General features: G+C 44.3%; 1 protein-coding gene across 1 annotated transcript in view; it reads left to right on the forward strand.

The window, feature by feature from the left end:
• LRP11 (LDL receptor related protein 11) overlaps positions 1-21,007 on the forward strand; it is a 35,066-nt gene that overhangs the window by 11,579 nt on the left and 2,480 nt on the right. Inside the window, exons 3-6 of the mRNA XM_081031592.1 lie at positions 5,692-5,833; positions 9,742-9,867; positions 10,568-10,771; positions 16,548-16,640. Coding sequence (XP_080887718.1) covers positions 5,692-5,833; positions 9,742-9,867; positions 10,568-10,771; positions 16,548-16,640 — 565 coding nt within the window. The remainder of the gene's footprint in view (positions 1-5,691; positions 5,834-9,741; positions 9,868-10,567; positions 10,772-16,547; positions 16,641-21,007) is intronic.

The following is a 21,007-nucleotide window of genomic DNA, read 5'->3' on the forward strand; positions in this document are numbered from 1 at the left end:
CAACCCATTAGATGACTCTGAGTTTCATGATTATTCAACACAATACATTTAAATCTGAAGTCAGAATATAAAATATGACATTTCAGGACATGATACAGAGTATGAGGATGTTCAGAGAAATTTGGGATTCATAAATCTGTGGATTGATTTATATCCATCAGAGGTAAAAAAACTTCTAACTAAATAATTTTAGAATATCACATGTAATCAAAACTCATGAAAGGATGGATTCTGTTTTCACCAATAACTTCATTATTATATTCAAACCAATTGCACGCTGGCTTACCTGCTGTACATAATACATTTTTTAAAACAGGTATAATATCATCTGTATTGGGAGTAAAAGGATGTGGTTTTAATAATTATACCATGACCACAGAGATAAACTGGGATTGTTTTGAGCAAACAGGAGCATGGGTTCTTCTTGATAAAATCCAAGTTTCATGAGACTGGACGGTCTACATGAGGTTTCCCAATCAATCTCATTTTTAGACCACCCTCAACGGATGAAAATAGTATTTTAAAAACGAACCTTAGAGAAAGATTTCGGGAAAGGAACATAAGTAGGAACAAGAATATGGACTTTGTTTTTTTTGTCATAGGGCAAAAAAACCCAAAATAACTGGTGAATTTCAAAGTGCATCATGTCTCCTTGTATTAGAGGTATTTTGTCATGTAGTCCTTACTCAGATTCCCTGGGATCTAATTTGGGTTAATACTGAAAATGCCCACAAAAGGAAAGAATCATTATCTGTTAAGGAGATGATTTTAAATTGTATTGAAAGAATTTATAAAAATTTAGTGAGCAGGATTTTCAAGGCAGCGTGGGTTGTTTAACCAACACAGAAGGTTTCAGAGAACCTACAGTGATCTTGAAAGATTCAAGGCTAACTGCATCTGTTGTCTTCTCTTTTCTATCTATCTTCGTTGATAACAGGCCAAAAAAATTCATAAAATTTATAACATCACAACAGAATTTATAAGGATAATAAAGGATGTCTTTAGAATTATCTTCGATGAGGCAAGGAGTGATGAGCTGAAAATGAGTTTAAATTGCCTGTGAATGCTGCCAGGGAATTTTATTTCCCACCTTCTTCTCTCCTTTCTTCCTTTCCTTCTCCTGATCCTTTCTCCCTTCTTTCCTTCCTCTTTCCATGCCTTTTTTCTATCTTTTCTTGATATTTTCCCCTTTCTCTCCTAAAGCCTTTAACTGTACTCTGTGCTTACTAGGATTCTAGTAATACTTACTGATTCTTTTCTTTCTTACTTTCTTTTTTTGAAAAAAAAAAATATTGAGTAGTTGGCTAACTTTTCAGAAAGTACCTTTTTAGCCCTCAAATTTTGATCATCTTTCCTAGCAAGACAGACAAACTCTGCTTAACTCTGCTGAGCCCGTCTGGCCAGATGGTGGTGTGAGGAAAGGCTGTCTGTCATGTGTGGTCTGGAGATGCTTTGCACCTCATCAGGGGAGAACTAGGCACATAGAACCTAGTATTTCTTGGCTGTTGGACAATTTCTAGTCTTCATAAAAATGAAATGTAAATCATCTCAATACAAGTTATCTCAGATACGCTAGGCCATGGAGTGGTATGGGGTGTTTTCTGGGGTGTTTTCCTGGGATTAAGAGAGGTAATGTAAGTACGACACCTGGAACAGTGAGCAGCACAAAATAAACATTAAAAAAATTATGATGTTATTTAGTTTGTTATGAGATCATTTTTCCTTTGATGATGTTCACTCAGTTCCCGATAGTCTTGTCTTACTCCCAGGCAGGCTGTGTTGCTGCCTGGGTCATGTTTTTTTTAGAGATTCTCCCAAGGAACCCTCAATATTCTGTGTGCCCATCAGTGCCCTGAAGGCCTTTTACAGGGAACAAAACCTCTCACTCCTCAAATGCCTAAGGAGGAAACGCTTCACACCCTGGTCTGAGTCCAAAAAAAAACTTTTTAAAAAGTGCAATTGTTGATACTGAAAGAGCCAGAGGGTCTGGGTGTTTTCTGGGAGTGAGAGTGTTATGGATATGAGGATCGGAAAGAACCCAATCTGCACTCTGAGAGTTAGGAAGGTCAGCTTTATTACGCCAGCGGGCTCAGCGGGATCTTTCCCAAATACTGAGCCCCTTGCAAGGTCTTGAGCAGGTTTTTATGGGTTGGGGACTTCCTTCAGTCGGGGAATGGGCAGGTGTCTGGTCTGGTGATTGGCTCAGGGTGTGGCTTGGATGGGGTTATGGGGAAGTGGGCTGGGGCTTAGGCTGGGGACGTCTCTCTTTGATTGGGCCACCATTTTAGGTCAGTTCCCCCATCATGTCCCCCATGTTGATGATTGTAAGTGGTAACAACTTAGAGATCATCATATTAGCTAAGAGGACGATAACCCCCACAGGGCAAGGATCCGGGCTGTAGCCCGACAGGTGATGGAGGTCTCTATGAAATGTACGACAGCATTAACTTTGCATGGCCCGATGGTAGCAAGGAGGAGGATCGTGAGGAGTGGGCCGGCCAGGGGTAGGAGCCAAGAGGACCAGCAAAGGATAGAAATAGTAGGAGTCCAATGACAGCGAAGGCGGAGGCTAGGCAGACAACAGCGAGGCTCATCTGGGCTGTTTCTTGAGGGTCAGACGGAGTGGACGGGCCGGGTCAGATTGGGAGATCCAGGCGTCGACCTCCGGCTGGGCTCTTTTAACCCGAGTGTGATGGATCCATAGAGCAATGCCTGAAATTTTAAGAGCGGTGGGAGTAACAAGTATGACAGTGTGAGGGCCTGTCCACCAGGGTCGGAGGGGCTCGCACTTCCAATCTTTCACCCAGACTTGATCTCCCGGGGTAAAGGGGTGTACCGGGGCCCCGAGAGAAATGGGGGCCCTTTCCAGAATGTAAGCACGTACATCTGTGAGGACCTTGCCTAGCGCGGCCATCTGGTTTTGGAGGCTGGAGAACCCCAGCTGGCGAATGTCGCCAGGGAGGCTGGTTAGCAGGGGAGGGGGCCTCCCGAACATAATTTCGAAGGGAGAGAACCCAGATTTGCCAGGGGTACAGCACGCCCGAAGGACGGCTAGCGGTAGGAGGTCCACCCACCCTAGGGAGCTCTCCTGGTGGAGTTTAGCCAATGTCTCCTTGAGGGTACGGTTCATGCATTCAACTTTCCCTGAGCTTTGTGGTCGGTATGCTGTATGGAGTCTCCAGGTGATGCCCATAGTTCTGGTTACCGTCTGGAGAAGCTCTGCTATGAAAGCTGGCCCATTGTCACTGTGGATAGAAAGTGGAATCCCGTAGCGGGGATAATCTCCCCGAGGAGGACCTTGGCTACTTCGCGGCTCTTCTCAGTCTGAGTGGGGAAGGCTTTGACCCACCCGGAGTAGGTACAGACCAGGGCTAGCAAGTACTTAGTACTGCGGCAGTTTGTCCTGTCAGTGAAGTCGACTTCAAGGTCCTCAAAAGGTGCGGCACCGCTTCTCTGAATTCCGGGGATGGGGCTAGGGCCGGACTTGGGATTGTTTGCACAAGTGAGGCAGCGCTCTCCGATGGGCTTGCAAAGAGCTGACAGCTGGCTAATGTAGAAGTTTTTGGCTAGCAGGCCTTCGAGAGCGGTTTTTCCGAAGTGGGTTAACTTGTGATATTCAGCAGTTACTTGAGGACCCAGCAGGGCCGGGATGAAGAGTCTTCTGTCGGGCAGTTGCCACCACCCTTGTGGCAATCTGGTGGCCCCTTCTGACTTTGCCCATCTGAGTTCTTCTTTTGTGTACCGTGGGAGGGACGTGGTGGTAGTGTCAGTGACCAAGAGTAGTTCACTAGGGCTTCCCATCGCCGCTGAATTGGCCGTGGTGTCAGTGAGCCTGTTCCCGACTGCTGAGGGCTCGTCGCCACTCTGGTGGCCCTGACAATGGAAAACTGCAACCTGCTGGGGAAGCCAAATGGCTTGTAGGAGCTTAAGGATTTCTTGTTTATTTTTAATAGTTTTTCCCTCCGTGGTCAGAAGGGCTCTTTATATATAGCCCCATGGATATGGACGGTAGCACAGGCATACTGAGAGTCAGTGTAGATGTTGACTTTTCTGCCCTCGGATAGAGTAAGGGCTCTTCTTAGTGCCCATAGTTCTGCCCAGTGGGCCGACCATCCCGATGGAAGTGTCCCTGCCTTGAATACCTCATCTGTGGTAGTTACTGCATACCTGCGTGACATTTTCCGTCCCTCAGGAAGCTGCTGCCGTCAGTATACAGAGTAAGGTCTGGATTAGGATGTGGGCTGTCCTGGAGGTCGGGTCTGGTGGTGTAGACCCCGTTGATAACTTCTATACAGTCATGTTCTGGATGCCCTTCCTCGGTTGGCAGGAAAGTGGCAGGGTTCAGGGCGCGCACAGTTTCTAATGAGATCCGAGGGTTTTCCAAGAGTAGCTCCTGATACTGAGTCAGGCGTGCATTCAACAGCCATCAGGGTCCTTGACTTTTCATTAAGATGGTGACCGAGTCGGGTACTTTAACTATGCGTCTCTGGCCTAAGGTAAGCTTATCTGCCTCTTTGATGAGAATCACAGTGGTTGCTAGGGCCTGCAGGCTTGGTGGCCAACCCGCTGCTACAGGGTCTAGTTTCTTTGAGAGGTAGGCGATGGGACGGAGCCATGGTCCAACTGTTTGGGCCAGCAGTCCTAAGGCTATTTTGTCTCTTTCATGGACGAATAAATGGAATGGCCTCTCAGCATCAGGTAACCCGAGGGCTGGGGCCTGTCCAAGTGAGCTCTTGAGCTGCTGGAAGGCATGTTCTCGATCTTCTGTCCATAGCATAGGGGCCTTTTCTTGACCAGTTAGAGCCTCATATAAGGGCCAGGCTATTGCCGAAAAGCCAGGAATCCAGATCTGGCAGAAGCTGGCGGCCCCGAGGAACTCACGGAGCGCTCTCTGGTTGGTGGGCCGAGGGAGGGTGATGTTTGCTAGGTCAGTGAGTGAGTTTTACCAGCAGTTTCTGGGGAATGGTGGAGGAAGGAGCCAGATGGGTGGGATAAAGAATAAATGGAAAAGGAGCAGATGGAAACAGCACAGTGCAACATGGACAGACAGCCCTTAGAAGATGTCGAGTTAAAATGTCAAGGAAATGAGGCTGTGGCTAGAGAGGACCTAGGCAGTTTTTTTATTTGTTGTTGGTTTGTTTTTTAGGTCAAAAGAAACTGGAGCCTAGTAATATTACTAGCAGAGCCTTTTGGAAGAGAAGTGAATTGATGGGTCGGTGTTCTTAGGGAAAGAGGGAAAGAGGTGGAGGACCAGGTGGAGGGGTTGGCCTGAGTGCCAGCGGGACAGCGCATGGAATGACAGGGGGCAGGAGGGGACAGGTGCATTCCCAGAATGGGGCGAATGGTGGAGCCCGAATTATGAAATAGATGAGGTCACCAGCTGAGAAGCAAGGACTAGATATTGGGTGTGGAGCTGGGAAGAGGTGCAGGCTGGGGACCTCAGCCGCCGAGGACAAAGGAAGTGATGTCAGTCTAGCGTGTTATCATCACAGATGAGGTGGAAGTAGCGAATTCCAAGTAGGGCCAACCTGCTGAGACAGTGCACGATTGAGAATTCTGCAGTCTAGGAGCAGGCGTGGAGAGGTGGGTCGTGGGAGTGCTCCTGAGATGACCCTGCTTCCCAGTTCAGGGCAATGCTGGTCTCCGTGCCTCACGCTCCTAATAACATGATGTTTTCTGTTTGGGTGTCAGGTGCCTCAAGCAGGAACCCTGAAGCTGTCCCACTTACAGGAAGGAACGTACACCTTCCAGCTCACTGTGACAGACACCGCCGGGCAGAGAAGCTCCGACTTCGTCTCGGTGACAGTGCTCCCCATGGCCTTCTCCACGGGAGGTGAGAAGACAGTTCTTTCCGCGTGTTCACAATGCCCACCAGAAACCAGACTGTTGACGGCAGTATGGTGCTGGGTTGGCATTTTATACTCTAACCATGGAGTCCATGGGCTCTTCCATTGAATTTTGGTGGTTGTGGAACGAGAGAGTCTTTACTAACCATCTGAAAAGAATAGGCTCTGTGATACTTGGGGCTAAGCAACCGAGGTGGGAAGCCCTCCAGGGGAGGAGAATAAGAATAGATTGTGTGAGCTCTGGCTCTAGAGATGCTTGTCTCTTCTTGACTTGATTCCATACAAGACCATCGTCGGGCTTTTCCAGGAGAGGATCTGGTTTAACGGTGGGTGGTCTGTCAGGTATGTTCAAAGAGTGCGACAAGGAGTGTACATTTAAGACAAATTAAAATATATGAAGTGCATGTGTCAGTGTAAAAGGACTATTTAACATTTATCATGGACACTACGTAGAGGCACAGGTCCATTAAGAACAGAGTTTACATGTCTGGGACGGAGCTCACCTTCTGTTGCACAGTGGAAATGCATTTATCTCATTTATCTGTGTGTCTTACTTTCCCAAACATCTACATTTCTGAGATTAGCCCATCAACTTAAAAAAAAACAACATTATTTGGAATCTGGCAGCCCTAAATGTATAGGGAGAGGGGTATGGCCGAGGGAAAGCCCCCACAGGTAACCTCTGGGGGAGTACTGAGATATTGTGTGTGTGAATTCAGGTCTTGTCGTCCAGTCGGCGATACGTCCTCCGTGTCTGCAGTCACAGAAGCTGTGCTGGGCTCTGGGCGTGGAGGGGGGCGCTCCCTCCACCTCTCCACCTGCTCTGGGCCCGTAGTGGGCCTTCACCGTCACTAGCCACGGCTCTAGTAAACTCGCAGCATGTCTCTGACATCCTTGATGACTCAGTGTTTGGATGGTGATTAGCCAGCAGTTGGAAAAATCAGGATAAAAAGAGTGGAATATGACTGATTTCCTACTAGTGTTGCTGATCTTGTCAAAGATCAAAGATACAGCTCAGTAAGCATCCTTAGAAATGAAGGAAGGACATTTTAGAATCCCAAGGACTCGGCACCCTAGAGCCTTTGCCTTCCACGGGGAATCAGAGCATGAGCGGCATTCAGAATTCGGGTGGCTCACTCTCTGTCCAGCCAAGGCTTACGCGTCCTGCGAGGAAAGCGGGGTGACCGCACAGGGACAGGCTGGACACCAAACTCCCAGCCACTGCGGCACCGCGAGGCTGTGCCGGTGAGGGAGTGGAGCCGACAGCCCAGCCCCAGTCGAGCAGGCCTGTTGATTTCTGCAGCTGCCCGGGAGGCCAGGCAGTTACTCAAAGCATCGCTGAGTGCCTTCATGTGCTGGGCATGCACCAAGCCATTGGAAATGTGGCCCTGGCTCCCCCCGGTCACTCCCCAGCAGGGGACCAGTGACCCCCAGGGCTGTTCTCCTGGGATCGAGGGCAGGCACTTGGACAGGGACCAAGTCAAGTGCTGATGCTGGAAGAAACGTGCTCGTGGGAAGAAGACAGAGATACCTTGTCATCCCCTACAGAAATTAGGGCATTGCTTTTGCACAGCCGAGCTGCCTGGGAGGGAGAAAGGGCCTGCACTGATAGAAGCAGATGGAGACACCTCAGCAGTCCCTTATTTGTCCTGGCTTTTACTCAGGCCAATTTTCCAGGGCTCCAAAGGTAAAGTTGTACATCTCTGGCCTCTCTCCAAGATGATAATAGAATGTACTTGAAGTGGCAGACAGTTATGTGAATCACTTTTGATCACTGAAAGGCCACTTGGGTATAGGTCTAATACCTAGAAAATAAAAAAGAATGGCTGTGGTACTAATGGCTGCTCTCTGGAGGCACTCGGTGGTTAGACTGGAGTAACACACTGTGAATTCAAGTTAATGAAGCGCCACAGGGAGACACTGAAAACCAGAGGTGGGGGTCAAGAGGTGTTTGTCTCCCCTGCAGTGTAAATACTGACCTTGTAGCTAATGACCAGCTGCAGTAGTCACCGAGGATGGCACTTTCTGGGGTAAACAGACAAGCACGTACCCCTGCTTATGTGACAATAACTTGGTACAATTTTGGATACAGAGGCTGCATGATTTCAAGTTTGGGGAAAAATAATATAGTCAAGCCAACAAACACTTCTGTCTGACCTACATCCGGGGTCCCCAAATAGTATCCCCCACAAACAGTCAAGACATTTTGAGAATGAAAAAGAAACCAGGACTTACATTTGATGAACTTTTGATCTTAAGTTCTCAGTATATTTTATAACATGTGCAATATGTTACCACAGCAGTGCATGCCTGTTACGTATAGATTGGAGAGGTGTGTCCACCACGACATTACTGATCAGGATGCATGGCCAAAAAGTTTGGAGACCACTAATCCAGGAATTAATGGGCGAGTTATAAATATGGATCTGTCTCCACAACTAGCAAGGAATACGTGAAACCTTGCGGTATTCATGATTTCCACACCATGAATTTAAGGAATGTGAGCAGTAGCTGCATCTCTCTGAGTGTTCAGAGTCTCCTTCACTTTTCCTCCTCTTTTCCTGAGCCTGAAACTTAATTCTCCTTTCTAGGCCCAACTTCTGAGTCATCAATGCAGGCTCTTTGCTTCTTCTTCTTTCTCACGCAATGTAACTACCATTTCTGTTCGGTATTTTCTTCCTCTCTGAATTGCCTTGAGCTCAGATGGACACCTTTCCCAGCCTTTTAATGTAACTGCTTCCCAATGGAATATGTAGCCAGGATTTCGCTTGAGCATGTATGCTGTGCTCAGCCATTTGTCTCAAGGGACTGTCATCATTTACCACTCGTCCAGGTCCTGCGAGAATTGTCTAATCCATCCTGTCCCTGGAAAATTATGGAGCTTCTTACGACCTACTTCTAGCCCGATACATTTAATCTGCATTACCAGAGTCCAAAAGTCACTTAGTTGTTATTGTGTTTCCCCGAAAATAAGATCGGGTCTTATATTAATTTTTGCTCAAAAAGATGCATTAGGGCTTATTTTCAGGGGATATCTTATTTTTCATGTACAACAATCTACATTTATTCAAATACAGTCATGTCATCTTCTTCTGGAACATTGTCATAACGTACTGAATGCATTCATCTGGCTGATCTTAACTGGGGCTTATTTTCGAGGAAACATGGTATGTAGCTGAGTCTAATAAAGTTGGCTTAATTGGGGTGGGGGGTGACTTTCAAGAAAACGCCTTTGTCTCCTATATTCATAAAATGTGGATTAAAAACTACCAAGAGCTCCAAAAGAGAGACAATTTCATTATTTGAAGAAATGAATTCAACCAGCTAGTATCTAAAGATGCTGTGTATTATTTACAGCACCAAGGATGTATGGGAGTCAACACATAGGGTTCAATAGTAGAAAGATAATCTCAGTAAAAAACATTACTTAGAAAACGAAAGCAGAGGACATAGTGTGTATAAAATGGTGTCTCTAAGAAAACACCGTCAACCACCCAAGTGCCATGCAGGAGGTATAAATAACCATTAGGTGGCCTACGGAGAAGATGATGGGATGAAGGAACTGGTGCAGAGTGAGACACCTGAGGGAGGAAACCCAGGGGTGGATGGATAAGGCCACAGGGCTTCTCTTTGGCAGCATCGGCTCCGAGAACGGCCCTCAGATGAAGAGCCCATAGTGATTCCTGAGAATTAAGTTGGGGCAGGGGAAACCAAGAAAAGACCCCTTAACTTTTCCAGAACCTATTGCTCCAGCTCAGTCTGTTAGGTGTTTCCTCATTATTTGCATCTCTTTGCCCACATGCATTTCATCACACATTTAGCCTGTGTTAATCTTGACACTGTGGAAGTCTTAACTTTCCTGCACCCCTGTGACTTGAGTCTTGTTTATAAACAGAATGCTTGAAAGTCTGCTCACGCAACCACTTCTTCTGTGACGATGGCTGTTGCATTGACATCACCCTGGCTTGCAATGGAGTGGAGCAGTGTCCGGATGGGTCTGATGAAGCCTTCTGTCAAAACTGTGAGTCGGCTGCATGGCCCTTTGCGGTAGAAGGGATGTCAGTATTCTTATAAAAAAGTGCTAACTCACTATTGCTCTTTTTCTGCCCGGTGTTCAGTACAACTTTATGTGAACAAGCTATGCCTTAACTGAAAGAGCATTTGTTATGCTAGTTACAAAGGTCAAATATTCTATATTGCTTACATTTTTAAGAAATTGTTTTCAATTTTCCAAAACTTCTTTCTCATCCTAAAAAATGCTCAATAGCATGTGCTTTTTTAAAAAATGAAGTGAGTTAACGTTTCCTTTTGACAATTTGTTTAGAAAGTTTATGACACAGTAAGGTGTGGCCCAGTCAGATCTGTCAAGCAGTCTTGTGATGTCATATAGATAAACATGTCCCACAGGAAAGAAAAGCTGCAGAAAGTTTAGTGAAGTATCGTTTGAAAGAAGTAGATAAAGAATCTCACAACCTTAGCTTTAAGTTTTGTCTTTGTCAATTTGTGTGCGACATTTAGAAAGTTAATTATTGGAAGAAGAGAGAAGATTACCTGTTGGAAAACAAGAGAGAGAAGTTTTTTTATGGGTCTCTGACAAGTTTTAGATAGATAGGTTGTTATGCCCAAATATCCACAACTTTAAATCTACTACAAATTTAGTGGTTTTAGTTAAAGTTCAGGAAAGGAACCTGACGAGTAACAGTAGCTCTTTCATGCTTCAGTGAGCCTTGACAGGAAAATGGTGACTCACGTGGCACCGGCCCAGGCTACCACAGGACTCAGCCCAGATGCCCCAGGGAGCGTCCTGTTTGAAAAGTCCCAGAAAGCCACTGCCCCAAACTGGCCTTCTACATTATCAGACACAGAGAAGAGGAATCATTCCACCATTGGGGGACCAAAGAGTCAAATTGATCCTGTGATGCCAGGTAAGGACTTGAAACAGGTTCTCCACGAAGAGCCTCATTTTCTATTATGACACTGGGCTCAAAATGAAGGTTATATTTGAAGAGTGTGAAGGAAATACCTTAAAAGAAAGAAGAGAGTTAAAATGAAGAATTTGTCCAAAAAGCAAAAAAAAAAAAGCGCCTGACATTTGCACTGAATGTTTATAGTAGGAAACACCTACTAAATACAATCATATATTCACCCATAGATACACTCTCCAGAGGTATCAACATGTTCGTTTGTAAATAAGTTAGTTAGAACGTTTTAATACATATGTTAAAGAGGCTAGTGAAAATACCCTAAGTGTTAGATTTTAGGCTATTTTGAGATGAAGCAGCATAACCCCTACATTTTCATGTGAGCTCTCTTCACACTAAGCAGGTGAATAGAAAGAAAATATTGTGTCATGTGGAAATGGTTGCATGTGCTAGTAATTCAGTGTCATGCCTCCAATTTAAACGAATCTGTAATTTTTAATTTTTTAATAAGGCTGTAAGATTTTTAAATACATTCATACCACTGAAGCATTACAGAATTGTATCATTTAAGATTTCTTTTTTACACCTTTATATTTGCGTGATTATATGACATGAGTCAGAAATATAGATTATCACAGTTCTGTATGCTTTTGTGAATGTCTTTTCAGCACTCAAACTCTGCATACATTAAACTGAAATAATCTGTCACTATTATAATAACTTCTTGATGAAAAGTTTTTGTTCATTGCAGAAGATACAAAGCAGCAAACAGAAAGGAAATGATTCTAAATACCACTTCATTGAAAACAACTTTTAAGGTTTTGGTATATTTCTTCCAATCTTTTGTTTATCTGCCTTGTAGGTTTTAAGTGCTTCCATACAAATATGTTTGCAAAATATTCCATACAGAGCCTATCTTTTTGACAGTTTAGGTTACTGCCCTTCAGAACGCCAGCTTCTGGTCAATTCCTGGTTGATGCTGCCACCTAACGGGCAAATCAGTCACTGCAGCCCTGCCTTGGGACTTGTTTTACTCATTTTCTCTGTATGGAAGGAAGGCTGTATGGAAGAAAGACAGCCGCCTAAGAAACAGGACTCAGGGGAGACCAGGTGTTTTGGGTGGAAGGAATGAAGAACTGACAAAGAGAACTGAGTTCTCAGAGGCCAGAATGGGGGAGCTCTCGCAACATCCTGGGTAGAGAGGCCCTCGTAATTATGAGTGAATTCACTGAGGGCAGAATTCACTGCCTTCAGTGGAGACCAAAGGCCAGGTCTCCTTAATTAGGTTCTAGTCTTGGCTCTGCCTTTAGAGCGTGGAGCAAGTTGCTTCGTATCTCTGGACCTCAGTTTCCTCATCCGGCACTGAGACTCTGTCTGAGGAGTGCTCAGTCTGCCTGATGTTCCCGCAGTGCTCCCTCAACTCTAACCCATGCTAGATACTGCTGCTCGGTGACCCCAGCACTGGCTCCTGGGCAGTCAGGCTCCGCCTCAGAATCCCTTTGAAAGCAATGCTGCAGGCTGTCACCACCAGCTGATGGGAACTGGCACCCGGTTCGAAATGTATTTGCAATCTCTCTTTTTGTTCTTTTTGGTAATGAGCCTTTGACTTGGGCTATGAAAATATAAAGACTGGAGTTTTGCAGATGCAGAGAGATTAGAGGTCCAGTTATTACATGTATTATATATTGTTTTTTCCTAATTATGGAAGTGATACGTAGTTACTGTAGAAAATTTGGACAATGCAGAAAAATATGAAGAAGAAAACTGAAATCATCTAGCAAAACTCCCCATTAATATTTTGTTTCATCTGGTTACTTTTATTTATATATATACACACACACACATTTGTTCACTTTTAACTAAATTAGGGTAATATTATTTTTACAAAATGTTCATTTTTCTCACTTAGAGGAGAATGCTCACTATGAGCATTTTTATGTGTTATTAAATATACATCAAAAACACAATTTTTTAAAATCCGGGGTAGAGAAAGTAGGAAGAGAAAAACAGAACTTTGAGAATGTTAGAAAGGGCCCTCCCAACACGTGGTTTCCGTTTAGACCACAGCTCTCTCCTCCTTTCCCCTCTATGATCCCGAAGACCACCAGACTAGAATCCTCAGCTTCCAATTTCATGCGTAGCATAAATAGATTTAAACATACATTATTGTTTGTGACCTATGCCTGCATTTTAATAAGGGTCATCAGCTAGTACAATGAATATGGACAAGTTAAATTTTCTGCTGCTTTCCTTCCCCTACAGACATCTTGTGAGGATAAAAAAACCTTCACTCATTGAAGATATACTAAAGAGATACTAAGATTAGTATTAAGACTGTAGTACAGAAAGTAACGAGAGGCAGTTTTTCATCTATCACGTTGGCAAAGGGGAAAAGGTTAATAATTAAGCCTATAAGAGTACAGAGAAGCAAGTCTCATGTGCTTTTGGTGGGATTAAGACCAATGCAAAGTTCCAGAGGGCAGTTTCTAAAACCTGAAAACTGTGTGTGCCTCGACCCAGTTATCCTACTTTGGGAATTTATCCGAAGCATGTCACTAAGGTTACAATTCAGGGTATGTACAAATATCGGGATACTCAAGTGAACGCACACGCTGCCCACTGAGGCCGATTGGTGGGGACTGCACAGGGCGCTGTGGGCTGTGTTTGCTTAGCGTGCAGTGGTGTGTATTATTTTCATGAAATTAAAATGCCTTCCGACCACCTTGCAACTCCCTCTGTCAATGGGTAGCTATGCAAGGTAAATATAGCACAATAGGTCATTCAGAAGAGGAGAAAAAATAATTTCTAAGACATTAACTCTTTTAAAAGGATCATTACCGAAAGGAAGTATTTGCAAAAGTGAATTATATAATGGTCTCGTTTTGTTCTGACATTTTATAGATGAAGACACTGAGTGAGGCACAGAGGTTAAGACCTAAGACAAGGTCGCACAGCTAGTAAGTGGTGAAAACAGGATTGAATGTAGCAGTCTAATACCAGCCCCAGCTGGATGATGGCTTATGCAGCAAGCCTCCCTGTATGCTCAAAGACCTTCTTTCTTAGCTCCAGAGACAGGAAGCAGCTGAGCTCCCCTAAGACCTGCTGGTGTGCATTTTCTGTGAGGGCCTTAGAAGCCCTGGAGTCACCAGGGTTGGCTATTTGTAGGGCTGCATTATGACTTGCATGGGCCCCTTCCTCCATTAAAAAAATTAAATATTATATTTTCTGACGGTGCTGGTATAGAAATGAATGTAATTCAGGGCTAGACTCACTATTATACATTCGTTATTGTTATATTCATTGTTTTCTTATGATTTTAAAAGACATTAAGTAAAAATATTTTTGTGGGCCCCTAAAAATACTGTGGACCCCTAGGCTCCATGCCCATTGTACCTAGTGGACAGGTTGGCTGTGGCTTTGTGATGGGCATGGACATTCAAACATGCTCTGAAGAATGGGTGGAAAGAATTGAAGTAGAATATAAGGATTTTAAATGATTGCATGAGCAAATGGAATTGGGTGTAAAAATACTTAAGCCAGGCACCCCAGTTGCCCCAAGTGAAGAGTCTTTGTTGGGAACAAAGGACAATATGGAGAATCTTGGGGACCTGACCGAGGCAGCTTGGACAGTCTGAGTCAAAAGAAGGATAACAGAACCTAGAGACGTCAGTATCCACAGCCAGTTGAAGAGGGATCAGGACCCATCTATCATAAAGCTTTCATCCACTCGTGGCAAAAAAGGAAAAAGGAGGACAATGTAGTAAGTTTTTTAAATAAGGTTAAATTTATTCTATTTAAAGATCTGTCCTTTAATTTATTAAATCCTTCATGATTTGGAGGTTTAGACATATTCTTACTTTATAATGAATTGAAGGTGATGGCCTTAGTAAATGGCCATTTCTTTTCATGTATTTACTTGGCAAAGTAAGAAAAATTGACAACCCTAAATTGGCCCCCAAATTATTTTGAATGTATACTGGTTCACACACATCCAAAGGTGCTGAAATCACCTCACCATGTGGACCAGAGCCCACGTTCTCGATGGCCCTCCTGCTGCACCAGCCCTGTCACTTAGATCCAACATTCCCTGCCCCCGTCCTGCTGTGACACAGGTCTTCACAGCTCCAGGCCACGCCCCCTTTCCTCCATGGATGAGCAGCCCCTACACCTGGCAGCCAAGCCACAGTCACATAGCTGTCACCTGCTTGCCTCTTTCCCCTTTGGTTCCATGATGTCTCTGTCTTCATTTAGTCTCACACTGGCTGCTCTTCTTCCTTTCTTTCCCCTCACTGTTCTGGAAGGGAATGCAGTATCTGCCACTACCATCAGGTGGACAATAATATAATAGAAATCAATTTGAAGGATAAATCTGATTCTCTAGCCTACAAGAAATTGCTTAGGCCTTACTTATCTCTCACTCTCTTTGGGCTTAGAGTTTGCAGAGGAAAGCCCAAACCATTGGTTCTATGTGGGCCGCTGTGCACGGCTCCTTTTCGAGCGACATAACGAGGCTCGGCAGAACGTAGCGAGCCTGCTGTGGCCTCGGCGGAGAGAAGCAAACATGGGCCAAGCTCACTGCCCTGATCCGCTGAATGAGCTCGGTGAGGAACCTTTGCCGTCAACGCCAGCTGGAATGTCTGAAGCAGATAGGCCAGGGAGCAGCTCGTGCAGGGACTGCAATGGTCATTTTCAGTCATCGCCTTCTGGCTCCAGCAGGGTCTGGAATAACTTTACAGTTGTCCATCATCCAGCTGATTGGTGATCTTTAGTAAATTCATGTATATTTCTTAGTACAAATGACCAAAGAATTTTGTAATATGCTATCTTTAAATAGTCTTATTTCAGTTGCAGGTGTTCTGAACATTTCTGTTGATGAAACGTTTCCTATGAATAAAGGAGCTTTCAATTTTTTGTTTGTTTGTTTCTCCATAAAATCCCTCCTGTCCTCAGATCATTTTTAATGCTTGGCCTTAATTAAGCATTGTATTTTCCAAAACTCTCACTTGAAATCACACCACAGCATGAGGGTAACTCTCTAACTCATTATTATACTGTCAATGTAATAAGCACACAGATGCTATAAATTACTAGGCAAGAAATGATAGAATGGCACATCTATTGTTCCTTAGAACCTGGGGTTAGAAATTCTAAGATTAGATCTTCCTGAACATTTGTTCTCAACGGTCTATTACGACAGAGTAGAGTGATTCAACAGTTAGCAACATGTCGCTAAACCAGAAGAGCTGGTTGTCACCAACACGCACTTAGACCCTGAATCCAGTCCCTGGCCCACTTGCTGCTTGAATGGACCTGGGCAAGTGCTGAGCCTCTGAGTCTCACCAGAAAAACATGGCGTGAAAGGTGAGAAAGTGAAATAGCATGTGCGAGTGCCTTATGTATGCTCTTTCTCTCTCTCTTTCTTTAATGAAGAAAAAGCTTTCTGGACTATTTCTGCTTTCCATTGTATGAAGTCCCAAGAGTACCCTTGACTTCTCTAGCTGAGTTCTTCCCCTCCTCCTCGGGTGGGGGTGGGAGTTCTGGTAGTGTGTTCCCCTTTCTCTGTCCAGTGGTTTTGTACTAGCCACACACTCTGCTTTATTGAAGTGGTCACATTAGTTATCTAGTGTGTTAGTATCAAACGTAGGTCTATGTTTATTAGAGAAATAGATCCTGTAAATCCTTACGTCCATCCTGAAAAAAATAAATCAGCTGCATTTTCATGTCTGTTTCCAAAAGTTTCAGATGTCCCTTCAATATATGCTCTACTTATTTTCCGCAGATAGCGGTTCCTCGGGGAAGAACAGAAAAGAGGAAAATTATATTTTTGAGTCAAAGAGCGATGGAGGAGGGGCACACCCTGCCCCAGAAACAGGTAAATATAAACGTGGGAAATTCACTGCAGAGTATAAACATTTGCAGAACCGCACACCCACTAGTTGAAAATAACAGATGAGGCTGCAAGAACAGTGACCTGGGGATCAGCAGAACCATATTCGCATCTCCGGTATCACACTCCACCTTTGGGCTCTTGAAGTAGTCAGCTCCCGTGGCTGGCCTTCGTTTTCCTCTTGCATGAAAGTTGATTAGACGAGATAATCCCTAAGTGCCTTCCAGGTATAACACTGTGTGAAGAGGCACCCATGGCACAGTGGTTAAGAACATGGGCTCTAGAAGCAGAGGCCAAAGCTCAGATCCTTGCTCGCCACTGAACTCTGTGACCCTGGGCAGGTTATCTAATCTCTCTGGATCTCAATTTCCTCATTAGTAAGATGGAGGTAATAACGATACCTGCCTCACAGAGTTGTCAGGGAGAATAAATGGGGCAGTTAATAGAAAGCATTTAGCACACTGCTTGGCTCATACAGGAGCCATATAAATTATGGCTATTATGACTGAGTTATTTTATGACACAAGAGTAAAGGTCTTAGCGTAAATACCCAGTTCTCTTTCCAAGTGTTGTAGTGACAAAGACAGAGGGCAATAGGAACAGGGCAAGTGTCAGGGGTAGAGAGAATATTTAGTAAGTGGAAGAAGAATACCATAATTCCATAATTTGGGTTGTTTTTAACTAGAAAGAAAACACTTTCAACCTAGTCCTATAGAAAGGCAGGTTTTAGACCTAAATCCCACAAACTAATTAGTATAAGAAAATTTAGGAGAACAAAATATGATTCTTAAGTTATAGATCTTTAGATCTATCAATGTTGAGAAAACTTTCTTTTTACCTCAGAGTATTCTTTGTAATATCTGGATAATATTACAGTATAATTTTTTTTTAATTGGGAATATTGGGGAACAGTATGTTTCTCCAGGGCCCATCAGCTCCAAGTCATTGTCCTTCACTCTAGTTGTGGAGGGCGCAAGTCCAGTTGCCGTTTTCAATCTTAGTTGCAGGGGGCACAGCCCACCATCCCAAGTGGGAATTGAACCGGCAACCTTGTTGTTAAGAGCTCACGCTCTAATCAACTGAGTCATCCGGACGCCCCTCTGGCAGCTCAGTGGCAGCTTGTTGTCTTCAATCTAGTTGTGGAGGGCGCAGCTCGCTGGCCCATGTGGGAATCGAACTGGCAACCTTGTTATTCAGAACTCGCTCTAACCAACTGAGCCACTTGGTCACCCTATTACAGTATAATTTTTAAACAACAGATGGTTAAAATGTTCCAGTTATCAAGTACTTAGATGCCACCCAGTCTGCTGGCCTGCTGGACTTACCCTGCCAAGATATTTAAATAAAAAGAGCCAACCCCAGTCATATGAACAGAATACCCAATTCATCCCCTTCACTGGTTTCTGAGAAAACTATCATGATGTGTTTTAGAAGGGGCTAGAAAACTGTAAATCTCAAATTACAAAAATTAAAAACTCTGAAGAAACTATGCCAACTAAGTCCTGGAAAGTAGAGAATAATTTTCCGTATTCTAGCAAGTACTGCGCGGAGATTTTGTGTTCCTTGTCATCAAAGCGTTAAACAGGACTCAGATTTGACAGTTCAGCAACCTCACATCTGACTTGTCCAATAGAAAATTCCCCTAGATTATATGTCTGTTTTATTGTTACCCTGTAGCCTAAACTCATCTTTAAACAAGTCACGCGCATTTAGAAGGGCAGCCTGTAATCATTTTCCTGCCCTGAACAAGCAGGGCTTGACCACAGTCTCTCTGTCCACTTCGTTTGTGACATAGCCAACCTACGTGGCTTTTACAGAGTGCAGGGAAGACTGACATCCCTTAGCCCTTCAAACCTGCCTTCCTCAGGGTGGCCAGTAGGAGTCTGTCGTAGCTAAGGCCCAAACGTCAGCATGGAGCCATTCAGCAGTGATTCCCGACTCCTCCCGAAGGGCTGGTATGCGTGCAATGTATGAGCCAGCTCTAGAATCAAATTCTCACAGATTTTTATCTTCCGCAGTTCTCTCTGGGAATACCAGCCTCACTCTAAACTTTGTTTGGTACCGAACAGTCACTAACGCAACTCCCACATCCCCTCCTCCTACGCCCACACTTCCAGACTGTTCTGGAGAATCTTCTTCAGGACTTTTACCTGGGATTCTACAAATACACCAGTAGTTGCAATGCCTTTAGCATGTACTCAGTGCCAGGTCCTCTTGTCTTGAAGAGCTGGGAGCTGTACATGGAACCAGTTTTCAGCCTAGAACGTCAAAGCTGTCCGGAGTGAGCTTCCTCGTGTTGGCTACCTCAAAAGTAGCCCTTGACTGTTTGCACCCATCCTCTCTTCTTTCCTCCAATACTAGAGCAAAAGGTGTCCCCTCTTCCGAGGTCAGTCTTTCTCCCTGACCTTGACGCAGCCCCTCATCTCCTCAGGTATGTTTCTCATCATTTATTAGCTCTTCTTTTTTCATCTGTTTCTCTGCTGGCTCATTCCCAACAGCTGCAGCCACATTCAGATCCCTCCCAGTACGTGAAAAGCACAGTGGTGTCCCTCACCCTTTAGTCTCCCTGTGAATGGATTCCCGGTTGCCAAGTCCAGTGGCCTCCCAGCTCACTTCACTGGACCTCTCCTTAGCGTTTCATTCAGCTGAGCACTTTTCTCTTGAGATCATTTCTTCCTTCTGCTTCCAAGACTCCCTCTCTTGGTTGCCCTCCCATTTCCCTGACCTGTAGTGTTCTGTTCTTCTCTGTTCTCTTCTTCCGGCTGCCCTCTTAAATGCTGGTTTCTCTTGGGTTCTTGTTTCTAGCCTCCCTTTCTCTCTGGCAATCGCACCCACTTTTGTGGCTGCAGCAACCATCTTGATGCTAACAGCTCTCACATGTATAGGCCCACATAACCCATGAGCCTAATAGAGAATTCCACCTGGATCACCTCTAGGAAACTCAATCTGAAAACATCGAAAAATAAACTTACCTCCCGCGCCCTCCCAGACAAGCTCCATCATACATCAGATCACTCAAGCAGAAGTCCTGTGAACCTGATCCCTGCACCGCTCCTCTCACACCATACTTCACGTAGAATTCTATCATAGTAACTATAACACTTTATTGCATTTTTTCATTTAAATGTCTATCTTCCCAGACTTGAAGTTACTTAAAAAACACCTCCTTCACCTTTTGCAGGAGTGCTGGACCCTAACAGTCTGGGGCTGCTTTGTCTGGGCTGCATCTGGGCTCCAGCACTTACTGCACAGACTACGTCACTTAATTCTTTTTTTTCTTGTTCAGTTTAAAAACAATTTTTTTTTCAGTTACAGTTGGCATTCATTATTATTTTACATTAGTTTCAGGTGTACAGCACAGTGGTTAGACATTTATGTGATTTATGCAGCGATCCTCCTGCCTAGTCTAGTCCCCACCTGGCACTATGCATAGTTGTTCCAACGTTGTTGACTATATTCTCTACTATGCTGCACGTTACATCCCAGAGACTATTTTGTAACTGCCAGTTTGTGTCACTTAATCCCTTCTCCTTTTTCACCCAGCTCCCCAGTCACTTAATTCTTGATGCCTTCGTTCCCTCACTTGTAAAATGGGGATAATTCTACCAGCTTATGGTGGTTGTGAGAATGAAATGCTTGAAGCCACACAGGCCTGAGAACAGTGCTGGCACTCTTTGGCATTAGCTTCTTATCTTTGCTTACCAGCACTTAGCTCAGTGTCAGGCACCTACCTGGCTGTTAATACAGAAGGAATGAATAAATGGAAGAAAATATTATAGAATCAGCTTATGCGATGGAGATTCTGGCTTCTCTAGTTCCACCAGTTGGCAAGACCCTTGCAGCTAAAAATGGTTCCACCGTATCATCTGTAAGAGCAGCCTGACTGTAGAGTAGGTCAGACTAAAAATAGAGCCTGCTGAGCTCGATAAGAAAGGCCGATCTATTTTTTACAGGTTTACGTTCTTTAGATTCCACAAACAAGTGATATCATACAATAATGGTCTTTCTCTGTCTGATTTCTCTCACTTAGTAAATACACCTTAGAGATGGAATGCACAGTATAATGAATATAGACAGTAACATTGTACTATAATGATATCATGTGATAAACATTGCTTCAATGGCAATCACGTTACAATATATAAATGCATCAAAGTAGCACACTGTACACCTTAAATTTGCAAAAAGCGTATCAAATTTATCAAATAAAAAGACTGACTGACTGACTTGGGACACCCACTGTCCCTTCCAGACTCTGGGAAGCCTCTAAGGGCTGCTTCTCGCCCGGGTGTCCAGGACCAAGCCCACAGGAAATTTCGATAAAGGAGAACTCAAGATTTTACTCCTCAACT

This window comes from Rhinolophus hipposideros (genome assembly GCF_964194185.1).
Source record: "Rhinolophus hipposideros genome assembly, chromosome: 3".
Classification (NCBI taxonomy): Eukaryota; Metazoa; Chordata; class Mammalia; order Chiroptera; family Rhinolophidae; genus Rhinolophus; species Rhinolophus hipposideros.